The 13325-nt window shown below is 40.1% G+C and overlaps 1 protein-coding gene across 1 annotated transcript in view; it reads left to right on the forward strand.

Annotated features, from left to right (window-relative positions):
- Nucleotides 1-6643: 6643 nt before the first annotated feature.
- Nucleotides 6644-13325, forward strand: part of atrnl1b (attractin-like 1b) — a 57332-nt gene continuing 50650 nt past the window's right edge. The window contains exons 1-6 of the mRNA XM_019264783.2: nucleotides 6644-7719; nucleotides 10846-10929; nucleotides 11320-11433; nucleotides 11569-11697; nucleotides 12036-12244; nucleotides 12954-13128. Coding sequence (XP_019120328.1) covers nucleotides 7469-7719; nucleotides 10846-10929; nucleotides 11320-11433; nucleotides 11569-11697; nucleotides 12036-12244; nucleotides 12954-13128 — 962 coding nt within the window. The 5' untranslated portion in view covers nucleotides 6644-7468. The remainder of the gene's footprint in view (nucleotides 7720-10845; nucleotides 10930-11319; nucleotides 11434-11568; nucleotides 11698-12035; nucleotides 12245-12953; nucleotides 13129-13325) is intronic.

The following is a 13325-nucleotide window of genomic DNA, read 5'->3' on the forward strand; positions in this document are numbered from 1 at the left end:
CAGACAAGAATGTTTTAAGCCCTGATTTAAATGAAGTGACAGTTCCAGCAGATCTCAGATACTTTGGAAGCTTGTTCCACAGAAACCAAATGCTGGTTCACCCTGTTTGGGTGAACCCTTACCGAACAGTTCGAGATAACCTGAGTGGTCTTGCTGATTTAGAAAGCCTATCGTTTGACACACAGGATCAGACATGTGCACGCAGGAGGAAAAAAAAAAAGACTTCCACGAAAAGTAATTAATACCGCTTCATGCATTCCTTGTGCTTTGTTTCTTTCAGCTACAATCACAGATGACATTACACTTCATTACAAGACTTTGACACACATGTCAGCAGGACGCCAAGTGTTTCTCTGTAATCCCTTGTTGAGACAAGTGTTTGGTTGGTCACACCATGTCTGTGTCTGTCAACGGTTTTCACATTAAAGTGACTACAGTTTCTAGTCATGACATCCAACATCATCCATGGCAATCATGGGAAGAAGCTAAGGTATTAACATGCACTAATGGGACATGACAGGTATAGAGAAAGAGAAGAGCTCAGCGCATGATGGCATGTTCTAGGTCTATAGAAGCATAAGCAAGAGATGATTCGGGACTCATTTGAGCCAGCTCTAACTATAAGCTCTATAAGCCTACTTTTAACTGGGAGCTAAGAGAAGAGGTTGATAGTCAGTATTTAAGTGCAACAAACAAGGCAGGAAGGGAGGGTGTAGGGTGAGGGGTGTCATGCAGGGTCCACATGAAAGGGACAAAGAGAGACAGCCGATCGGCCAATGATTGACTCTGGACGTTTATTTATGTAGCACCATTCATTTACAAGGGGGTGGCACGGTGGTGCAGTGGGTACTCCGGCTACCTAACACAGTCCAAAGACATGCACTTAATAGTGGGTGACCCTAAACTGGCCCTGTAATGAGCTGGCAACTTGTCCAGGGTGTACCCGGCCTCTCGCCCAAAGTCAGCTGGGATAGGTTCCGGCTCCTCCTCCAGTGTCAAGACCCTGTGACTTTGTGTGGATTAACAATTGACCGGTTCATAAAAAGCATTTATTGAGAGCTCTATTCTGTTTTGGTAGACTGGCATACTGGCAGGTTGTCAGTTAGGATTAATTTACAGTCAAAATACTATAGGATAAGCCGCTAAGAGCACCATTCTATAGGGACTTTGTTGAAAGTGCTCAGAGTTTGTACGGGTGTGTTAGCTGGAATGGTCATTTAATTTATATCAGAATGGAGTTATTCTGTATTACCACATAGGAAACAGTATATGAAGTAGCTCCGACATCACTTGTGGATATCCACTGTTCACGTTTCCTTGAACAATTCAAAAAGGTGATCGGCACAACAACGTTAAGCAAAAACATGAGTAATAATATGAATATGAGTGAGCAAATGTAAAAACTCCTCAGAGTCTGTTGCTGACTCAAAAAATAAACTTTCTGCTTTTGTCTCATTATTGACCGTAACAAAGTCTGATACAATATTTGTTTAGCCCAATGGGACGTCTTTATCTGTCTATGTTTATATCATAAGCACTTTATTTGCTTTCCTTGTGTTTTTTAGGGAAAGAAGAGTCATTGCGCTTATAATCACATTTTTCATTTCTGAGAAAACACATAAAACATTCCACTGTATCTAATCAGGTGTCTGCATATGCAAAACATGTCAAATAACTGCTGTATTAAAATTGTGGTATATTAAGCTTTATTTGAAAAAGTGAAAAAGATGATGAGGAAAGTATATCTTATCTTTTGATACAGCAAATATTTATTTCAAGTCCATTTAGTAGCTTTTTCCAGCTTCACGTCTGTGTGAATCTCAAACTACTGTTTTAAAGACCACGGATGACTATTCAAACCTTTATTTGAATTGTTTTTACATACAAAAGAAAATTTTTACACCTTCTTTAAGGCAAATGCAAACAATATACTGCAATTATTGAATTGTTAGCATTGAACCCCTGTATGGTCAAACTCAACAGTCTTTTTTCTACACTTCATCATATAGCCTTGTGTCAATGGTGAAAGTGTGAATGTGAGTCAGGCATGAATTGAAGACAAGGGTGGTCTGGCCTTTTTTCTCTTCCACTCATCCTTTGTTTGTCTGTGCACAGCTGAAAAAAAAAAAGTCTTCTTAATCCAGCAGGGAATTTCCTATTGTGCAGCAGACCTTTGGATGCCCCTGGCTACATGGGTTGTTTCAGGTCAGATATGGATATGGATTTTGAATCATCATACTTGTCCATGTGTATGAAATATTTGTGTGTAGGTGTCGAACAAGGGTGCTAACAGTTTCAAAGTGGGTCAGATGGACACTTGAACTTCACAACATTGCGTTTTCAAAGCCAAAGGTGCGACCTCTCTCCTCTTTTCTGTTGCTGATTAGACCGCAAAGTGCATTCCTCAGCTGTGAGTCAGAAGACAGGGGTCACTGACTCAATTTCAAATCAGCTCTAGACTCCTCTTTGATTCAGGGGTCTGGCCCATATTTACACACATATATACAGACACATAATGCACCACCAATCCCGCTGACAAGAGACACCCCATTTATTTAGGTATTTTCACTGAATCTAGTCTAAACCACGCGCCTCTTCCTACTGTTACGTCTGGGAATTTCCAAAGAAAGTGGAATCCACTGACTCTGCTGTACCTCCCTGTTGTTTTAAGAACATTTAGACCAAGAATGCAGAGGGCACTGGCTTCAGACACACTATACCTCGCGGAGACGGTGCTTGTTTCCCTACACCACATAGGCGTGTGCACCTGACTAAACGCCAAAAGGCTCTCCCGTGGCTTAAGTGGAGGGGTGTTAAGTCATAGTGCGATAATGTTTTTTTTTTTTTTTGTAAGGTTGTGTGTGATGAAGTTCACGGTAACTTCTGTGGAAAATAAACAGTGGGTGTTCAGATTTCAGTTTGTCCACATGAGTCATGAGAAAGCTGAGAAAATGTTGAGGCAATACTTTTCGTGGCAGCTTATTTAGATAGGTCACAAAATACACTAGGGTGTGATAACATATTTGGAAAGAACAAGGAAAATGAAATCCTTTACTGATTTACAATGTGAGCAGTGATGTACCATGCCCAAAATAGTATTATTACTTTACTTGTTGTCTCTCTAATATGTAAAATTACAGCATCAACTTGAATTTATAAAGGTCTCCAGATGACACTTTTTGGAGGTCATTCACTGACATTAAATCAGGGAGCTCAAAGTACAAGTTGTGCTTGAAATATGTATCATATGCAGGTGAAGGCTTCCAGCTGTGAAACAGAAGTCTTGATATCCCTGTAGAATCACCATGGACGGCGGGACAACATCATTTGCTATTATTACCTCTCTAAGATTTATTTCTAGTTTGTCTGTAGTTCTTGGAAAGACTGGTTTAAACGCACAAAAGGAGCTCAGTTCTCTTAATGTCAGTATCAAGTTTAGCGTGAACTGTCCCATTAAACCAGCTTGGCAACAACTCGTCTTCCCTCCCTTCCTCATTTCCTTAAATTTCATATCTGTGTTGGTTCATAACATAACTGCTGACATTTTGGCCTGATCTTTTTCAAGAGATGTATACCTCAATACGACATCCTGCGTAGATAAAGATGATCTAAACACATATATGGATATTGTTATTAGATGGGTATTTGTGACAACATTTGATGTGTGGTAGAATATTAATATGGCATAAGCTTAGCCTAAGCAGGATAAAGCAGTATAGTTAAATGCCTGTCACACATGTTGTACACGTGTTGTCCAAATGTCTGCGGTGGAAAAGGGCCTATTATCCTCTGTTTCTTAATTTAATGCAGTTATTTTAGCTACTTTTCAACAATGCAATAATGTTGAGTTCACTAAGTTAGTACATGATATACTTAGACAGTCCAAACGGAAACTTCTGGTCAGTTACTTCCACTTTATTCCTGTGTATCTGTGTGGCCCCCACTGTGATGCTTTTGTAGCTCATATGCCGCTGAGTCACTGTGTAACATTGCCACCTGTAGGCGTAAATGTAGAAGTGTGGAAAGTGTGGTAAATATGCACCGACCAAAAAAGATAACTAAAGAATATTAAAGTAGAATTGTTTGCCTATCTGCAAATCAATCATGACATTTCTGTTATAGTGAGTACAACATTATCTGGTGTTTTAGAATGTGCAACACGATGTCATTTCCTAAAAGAACTGCTGACATTCTTCAATTTGCCTGCACAGTTTAAAAGGTCACAGAGGAAATTGCAGACTTTGACTATACTTGTCACAGTTTGCACCATGGCAACCTGCACATCACACTTGCATCACGCTGTCACTATTCTTTGGTATAGGGCGGAGGGGTGGATTCAGCCGAGTGTTTTACACAATGTACTGGGAACAAACAAACCCAGCTGAAGACGTCGGGCTCCATCTGCTATTGAGTCACCATCTGTATGATAGACAGAAACAGAAGCACATCTCAGATTTCTCTCATCCTCTGCCGTATCATACAGCTCCACCGAAGCCGCTATCTGTCAGACTCCTCAGCTTGGCAGCTGGCACCACCCAAAACAATGATAAGTGCTCTCTCGGAGAGACGTATTGCATCTGATGTTAGGTTAGAGTCAGAATGGAGCCTCCTCAAACCCATGAATGATGAATGATGAAGAGATTTTTTATCAAAAAGTGCCTGTCACTCCTTGACCTTCTCTCTGGTCCTCCCCCCAACCATTAATGTCAGAACTTTCAAGAGATGTGTCAGGACCTCAAGTAGGAAGAGAACATAGTTTTCATGGACAAAATGACCCAGAAGCACATGTACTTCACATGCAGGTGCAAATGATCAGCCTCTCTGCTTTGGTTAAATTTAGCTGGGCAACTGTAGCTCTGAAAATTACCTCTTTATATCCCAAACACCAGCTGCCCTGCAAGAAGGACTTTATTTTGTGACAATTTTGTTGACAGCTTTCACTGTCCTCACTGTCACCTCCCTGGTTACAGTGTTCAATTATGTGCCAGAGCCGGCAATACAAAATGTATGAATATAACTTAGAGATAGATTTTACATAACACATCACCTCGGCTTATTTGGCTAAATAACTATATAACTGAGTAATCATTGATGAACTGATGTATTGTTTACATGCTTTGTTTGACATAGTACTGAAATTTTTAAAGATTTTATAGGGAGATATAATGGTAATATATATACATACATGTTGGCTATGTGTTATTGTTTAATATGTTGAATATTTGCAATGTACCATGCACTGCTGAAGTATTACCCTCAAATAATATGTAATCCAAAGTTATACTATTTTATAGTTTGCTTTTAAAACATGTTGACAATAAAATGTGCGAAGAATACATGTCCTTCCAGATTTAATACATTGTATTTGGGTTTTCTTTATTTGCACAAGTGAAAATAAATAAATAAGTGATATAACCTAAACTTAACTATGGATTCTTTTTTTTGTGCAAAGACAGGAAAATGTTAAAAGGGTATTATTGAAACAAATGTACTGCATGTTATGACACATAAAAGACAATAAAAAGACATGAAAGGCTGCACCATAAAATAAATCTGTCTAAAATATTCTCTGTATGACTTCAGGAAGATGTAATGTTAACCTGTGCAATAACATGAAAATAGTGCACCATTCATTTACCCAGTCTACAAATGCCTATATATAGATACTCATGTCCATATATATCTATGTTTATGCAAATATATATATATCTTTTAAATATGTATATAGTTATTTTTTATTTTTATGTTTTATGTTTGCATCCCTTGTCAAATTCCTCATGTGTGTACACACACCTGGCCAATAAAGCGATTCTGATTGTTTGTTTGTCTGTTTTTGTTTTTTGCTTTTAAATTTTGTCTTGTACTGTATTATATGTCGGAATAGCTGCAGTTCTGCTGGGATCCAAATAACACAATAAATAAAGCGACTCTGATTCTGTTTGTTTGTTTGTCTGTTTCAGGTTTTTTTTCTTTTTTTAATTTTGTCTTGTATGTACTGTATTATATGTTGAACTCTAGGAAGAATAGCTGCAGTTCTGCTGGGATCTAAATACCACAATAAATAAAGCAATTCTGATTGTGTTTGTTTGCCTGTTTCATTTTTTTTTTCTTTTTTAAATTGTGTCTTGTATGTACTGTATTATATGTCGAACTCTAGGAAGAATAGCTGCAGTTCTGCTGGGATCCAAATAAAACAATAAATGAAGCGATTCTGATTCTGAACTTAATGAGAAAGAAAAGGTTCCATAAAACAGTACCCCTGCATCTTATTGAAAACTGGCCTCTTCTAGTGAGATTATATTAACATATTATAAGGTTGTCGTGTGTTTTTAGTGTACTATCTCATATTGTTTTGATGACTTGATGTTCTTCTTATGTAAAGTGTCTTTGAGTACCTTGAAAAGCGCTTTTAAATAAAATGTAATGTATTATTATTATTATTATTATTTATTATTAAAAATGGAAAGGGACAACAAGGACACATTGTTCTTATGAGAATAGATTTAAATATCTTTGACACTGCAAACACATCCAGCGTTTTAAATGCCGCACTGGATACTTTTTTGTGTTTATTTATTTATTTATTTATTTATTTAGTGTACACTGTACCTTTAAATAGAAACCCAGTCCCCACTGTGCGCATGCGCATCCCGTGTTTAGTTTCGTCCAAACCTGAGGAGCTGTCTAGTGTCGCTGCTGCGCTAGCAAATCCATCGCTTCAAGCTCTTGTCATGTTTGTGAGAGAAACAACGGCGTCTGCTTTTTTTTAATTTTTATTTTTATTTATTCTCAACAACAAGGCGACACCACCACCACCGCGACACGTTGCTGTCTACGTCTGAAGCTGTTTGAATAGACCGGCAGGACGAACCAACGGTTGAAAGTAGTCGCTCCAACGGTCGGCAGGGATAGCCTTCCACATCCATGTTGACTGCGGCAGCCTCGGCTCGCTGGGTCCCGGGCTACGAACACCGCATCCCCCCCTTTTTGTTCTAAGAAACCAGAACCAGCTTAATTTTTTTTTTTTTTCTGTTTGTTTTTTTGAAGGACCGTTGTGTGTTACATTCTACATCCCCTGTTCCAGTGTAAAAGGATTGTTTACGCGTTAAAATGGCTGCTCTTTGAATCAATGCAGTAACGTTACATTTTACCCCCTCTTAGCCCAGAGAGGCCAGGCTGTAACGCTAACAGAAAGATGCATTAGCTCGTTACTTAGCTGCTGAGGTAGCGTTACTCGATGGTTTTTGGTAGCTTCTTCCAACAAGAGGTAGGGTGAAGGGACATTCCTCCCCACCAAAAGCTATTTTTTTTTCTTCTCTTAGCCATTTTGAGCAGGCTTTTATTTTGAAGTATGCTTACCCCTCAACGAATATGCAGGACTTTGTTGTTAGAATAAAAACAGCCTGAGTAGCCGAAAGCAGACCTACTGTAAAAGGCCCCGGCTTTGGTCGGGTTAAAACAACAAAACATGGATCCTGGAGGTAAATGTAAGACCAAACTCTTTCTTTTTGGACCCAAACTAGCCACCAACGGTGATCTACGGGGTATCAACAGATACCTGGTGGTCTACGTGTTGTTTTACTTCGTGCTGTTCACTCACGCCTCCCCGGCGAAACCGTGTGACAAGAGTTGTCTCTCTGGAAAATGCATCAACGGATCATGCGTCTGTGACCGAGGATGGGTTGGAGATCAGTGCCAGCACTGCCAAGGGAGGTTCAAGTAAGTAAGCCTTAATATTTAACCAGTGATCAACTTGTAGCGAGAGACATTGTTTTTATTGTTTTCACAAAGTCTCATGATTTTATTTTGGTGGCCTGAGTCAGCCAAAAGTAGGTTGTGCCAGTAGTTATTTTCCATAAACAAAAAAAACAAAACACAGTGTCAGTGGAGATCATTGGCACTCAACAAGCAGACCTGTGTGTACACAGCTTCTTTTTTTTTTTAGGAGTTTGTAATAAAGAAAGGCTTTTTTATGCTTGACTGTTGCTCAACATGTAACTTTTATTTTTTGAATGAGCTGGCAACTTTATTGACATTGCACAACGACGAAATGCAGTTTCACATTCACCAGAAGTGCAAAAGACAGTAAAGAGCAAGACTATGTACATATGAACAGGGATAGATATAAGTATAAATCGTTGGAAGATATTTACAGTATGGACAAATGAATACAGCTTGTGCGGCAGCAGCTATTGCAGTATAAATGTGATTATTATTGGTGTAATTATACAGTGCAGGTTAATTCAGCTATTGTTTTAGTATGAAATATAATATGTTTACAGTATAAGCAGTATTATTCCGGCAATAGGAACCCCAAATTTTTAAAATAGTCTAATGATTTCTTTCAGTCTTATAGATAGATAGATAGATAGATAGATGTACTAGCTGGGAAATTACAGTGCGGCAGCAGCATTACACACAGTGACGATAGACTACAATTTAAGAATGGTGTATAAAATGTCTGAAAAAAGCCGATCTTTAAACTTTAGGGTGACTTGTTCGGATTGTTTCTTGCGTTTCTCACAGTCCCAAACTAACAGAGATCCGGTTTATTGTCATTATTATTATTATTATTATTATTACAGACAAATAACTCAGTGAATCTTTTCCATTAAGACACTGACTGACATTCCCTTACATTTGGCAGATGTTGCAGATTCAATTTGTGGTCGCTCGGTTAGTTCTTTTTTGTGATTTTTATCCGTAATCACCGGAGTGCAAAAACACATTTCGTTTGATTCGTTTGAATCTTTTTTAGTGCGGGTGTCAGTGAGACGGGTGAAGCAAGCGATCTTGCCACGCTTCAATCAGCACAGCTGAGCATGAAGTCAGATAACCAGGACTCTAACATGCTCTCTTATGTTGCCTTAAGGGCCTGATGCGTTTGCATCGATTCCAAATGAAATCTTTAAACATCCTTCCTGCTTCTTGCCAGAGAAGGAAGTCTGCAGTGGCTACGAGGAAACATATGCAACTACCGGTAATTGATTTTGCATATGCCTTGCAGCCTATGTGGTGATGCAGCTGATGTCTCTAAATTAGAAGAATTCGCCTCGTTGATAAGCATAGGTGACCTCCCGCCCGGTAGGTAAAATGAGTCAAGTCAAGTCATTTGTGTGCAAATAGGTGGTCGTTATTAGAAAGAGGCAGGGAAACAGTGACAAGTGATCAAAGAGCCTCTAACCTCAAACCGCCACATAATAATGCTCATTGTGACTGCTACTCTTGACAGCAGCACCTAATGGTTTTTAAGTACACCTGTGTGCTGTGTACAGAAAGGCTTTGATCATAGTAATTACCGTCGCCCCTGATGTGTCTGTGAGGTTTTGTGTTGTCATCAGGCATGTTGTCAGGGAACAACCTCCCTTCACCCGGAGACAAGCCGCTGAAATGTGAGAATTTTAGCGTCTCTGCAGTCAGTGGAACACAGACAAGCGTCCTCATTAATACCCGATCAATTGCCCATGAACAGGTTGTGATTTCCCTCACTCTTAAGTGTGAAATTGAGCTTCATAGCAGTGTGGACAGCAGAGTTTCAATGTGGTCAGGGACAGATTCTTCCACAGGATGTTTTTGTTTTCCTCGGAAGCAGCATGAGAAAAAAAAAAAGTAATCGTTCTTGGCTGTCTACACGACCTTAAACTCATGGCTGGTTGCACGCTGCTGGATTTTAAATCACAAGTGTTGACCTCCACCAATCAGCAAAAACATGAATCTAACTGTAGTAGGTGGAACAAGATTTAAAGCTTCAGCGTGTATGATTTTAGAATATGGCTGAAGTTAAATATAACACTCATAACTGTGTTTTCCTTAGTGTGTAATCACCTAAAAATAAGAAGCGCTATGTTTGTGTTACCTTCGAATGAGACTTTAGACGCCACAGGTCTTCTTCCACAGAGTCCCAGAGCAGACGAACTAATACTGGCTCTAAACAGGACGCATTTCTTGACCACCATTGTTTCTTCTTCATGCTAGAGAGACCACCAAATCCTACAGACGGGTAGTAAGAGCAGCAAACAAAGAACAAAACGTGTTTGGGTGAATCTTTTAAGGCTCCTTGTCAAGATGGAATCTTATCATATCCATACCATCACATCTTTATGCGATAATAACCCATCCTTAGTCTATTATCTTGTCAAAATCTCTGAGATGAAGGTAATCTTGTACCATGTCATGTATCTGAAAGGATTACAGTTCAGTTCACGTGTTACTCAGACCACCCGTGTGAGTCCAGTATGTATTCGTGGACCTTCCAAAGTCAGAAATAGAAGAAGAGGGAAGTCAATTTTTTGCCTCAACAAATGAGTCTTACGGTAGGGCAGTCTGACGCAAATCAGGAAATACATTACCGTGTTGAGGAAGTATTTCTAGGTAATTGGCCTCCACATCATTTTTAACATTAATTCAGAGTGTGCGCACAGTTTTGGGATTTATACAACTCTAGTTTAATTAAAAAGCATCTATCGTTGTGACACTGGTGTTTTCCCGTAAAGAATACTTTGCTGAAAGTTGTTTCCAGTATCTGACTTGAGACGTTGGCAACAAGGAGCAGAGGAACCTTTTTTAGGAGACAGCTGATTGCACCTCTTGCTTTGCAGGCCAGGGACTGACCTTGGGCTGACTGCCAGTATTTCTGGCTCTCTTATCTCGAATCTCTGGAAGTGAACGCAGCACTGCGTGCCACTTTGATGTCTCCGAGAAGTTTCTCTGTCTTTTTGGCAACGTGACAAATTAAGACGATAACTTGTTGCTTCTGTTTTTTTTCTGGATTAAATTGATTAAACTTGTTTTTTTTTCCCCAGCTGACAAAAACTCGACATTTAACGGTTTCTTTCTGTCTTCCAGGTTGACGGAGCCCTCAGGATACCTCACAGATGGTCCAATCAACTACAAATACAAAACAAAGTGCACCTGGCTCATTGAGGGCTAGTAAGTGCTTTTATAAATCAGTATATTCCACTCACACTGAGTATACTTTTGTTGCTTAGACGGTTTGGTTTAGACGGCTGTTTTTCAACTGCTATATTTTAATCAGTGATTTAGGGAGAGGAGGCAGCCTTGTGCTTGTTGATGCTTTTAATTGCCATGGCAACTGCGGTGACGGTGAGGACAGGGCTGTAGGGAAATTTTGATACTAGCAGGGAAAGGGAGGACAGCCCATCATCCTGGGATAAAAACACTTATTTATCGCTGTTAAAACAGACTATCTTTCGGTCAAATGATGATGTGTATTCAGCGTGAATAATCTTTTCCTAGCAATACATTGTTCAGATGTTCATCCGTGAACCCTAAACCATGTTTTAAATGTTTCCCCCGCAGTCCAAATGCAGTTCTTCGGTTAAGATTTAACCACTTTGCTACAGAATGTAGTTGGGACCATATGTACGTCTACGACGGAGACTCGATATATGCTCCTCTGGTTGCTGTTTTCAGGTGAGAAGCTCCAAAGCGAGAGACTGTGTTTTTAATCACTGTGTCATTTTGATTTAGCAGAGAGTTATGAGCTTGTTTGCTGTGACTTGTGAGTAACAAGCGATTCCAATGAATTGTACCTCTTTTTCTCGACAGCGGACTCATCGTGCCAGAGATACGAGGAAACGAGACGGTTCCTGAGGTGGAGACAACTTCAGGCTATGCACTACTACACTTTTTCAGCGACGCTGCCTACAACTTAACAGGATTTGAAATCTTTTACTCGTAAGTGGCCAGGTTTTTTTTTTTAGGTCTTGTCACATTTTTCAGGTTTTCACTGATGTGTCTAATTTAGTATAAACTACAGTTGACTGGTTTCCAGGTTCCAGGTTCATTTATTTCTCCTAGCTGTTGATGGATGGTAACATGTTTCAAGCCCTTTTTCTGCCGGACTAAAACCCACAAGAACGATCACTTTTAATGACCTGCTCGATAGTTTTTCATCTATTACTGATCTCTTTGCCAAACGCTAGATGATACTCATTAATCTTCCTCAGCGTCCAACTAAAGGTCCTAAATAACGCACACTGTGTCGGCTAAATGAAAACATCTTTCTATCTCAGGATCAACTCTTGTCCCAACAACTGCTCCAGCCACGGGAAGTGCACGCCTGGTAACTCGGCCGCCAGCAGAGTGTACTGTGAATGTGACAAGTACTGGAAAGGCGAGGCCTGCGACATCCCATACTGCAGGAACAACTGCGGCAGCCCGGACCACGGCTACTGCGACCTCACCGGGGAGAAGCTGTGTGTCTGCAACGACAGCTGGCAAGGTAAGCTCTTATCCAGACCCCAACAGGTGTGGGCAAACTTTTCAATTACAAAAGAATGGATTCATGTGTGTGTGTATGCAGCATTGGCAGGTAATAGTGAGGACACAGTTTTTTTTATTATTCACCACAATGAATCACGAGTAACACACTTTCGTAATCGCAGGTTGTAAAATGCTACCGCCTCTCCCGTGTCTGCTGTGTTAATTATGCAGGAAGATGTGACGAAGGAAGTGTTAGGCTAACAGACAAGTGTGAACAGCTGTGTTGTCTTATGATAATATTGATAAGGAACACGTGACAGTGCATTATTATTATTCTGTGCCTCCAGCTGGAGGGGGCCCTAATCTTTCACATAACGGGACTTGACAGAACCATTAGCAGAGGTGTTCTTGCTTTCAGCTCTTCACTCACACAGTTTAATATATTCACACCTCCCTGCCTGTCGTGTTTCTTTAAGGAGTGGTCATGTGTTTGTTTTGCTTCAAGAGTGTGTGTGTGTGTGTGTGTGTGTGCGCCTCTCGATGTTTTGCTGAGTAGGTGTGAAAATATGTGTCGGATGCTGCTGAAGAATTTCATCCAGGGAGAGTTTCAGAGTCAGATAAATGTTTGTCTTTGTCTTTAAGTTCACGCAGCTCTGAAAAGAATTCTTGTTGTTTTATTTCAACATAAACCCTCAGCTGACATTTGTCTTTGTCATCCCGTCTCGTAGGCCCAGACTGCTCGCTCACCGTACCTTCAACAGAATCCTTCTGGGTCCTACCGAGCGTCAAGCCCTTCGGCACGTCGCTTGCCAGAGCTTCCCATAAGGCCGTGGTGCAGGAAAAGGTGATGTGGGTGGTGGGTGGCTACACCTTCAACTACACCTCCTTCCAGATGATCCTCAAGTAAGTTATAGACGGTGGAGCAAAAATGTCTGACTCACTGTTGGATTACAAAACATCATTGTTCACGTATCCATACAACAAGCCAGATTATGTTTGTTCAGTCCACAGTACAATAGAGATCAAGAAAATAACACAGCATGCCCTGCCCGCAACATGTATCATCTTTATTTCTTTTCATGTACACAGTGTCAGATTAA

Source organism: Larimichthys crocea, chromosome XVI (genome assembly GCF_000972845.2).
Source record: "Larimichthys crocea isolate SSNF chromosome XVI, L_crocea_2.0, whole genome shotgun sequence".
In the NCBI taxonomy this organism is placed as follows: Eukaryota; Metazoa; Chordata; class Actinopteri; family Sciaenidae; genus Larimichthys; species Larimichthys crocea.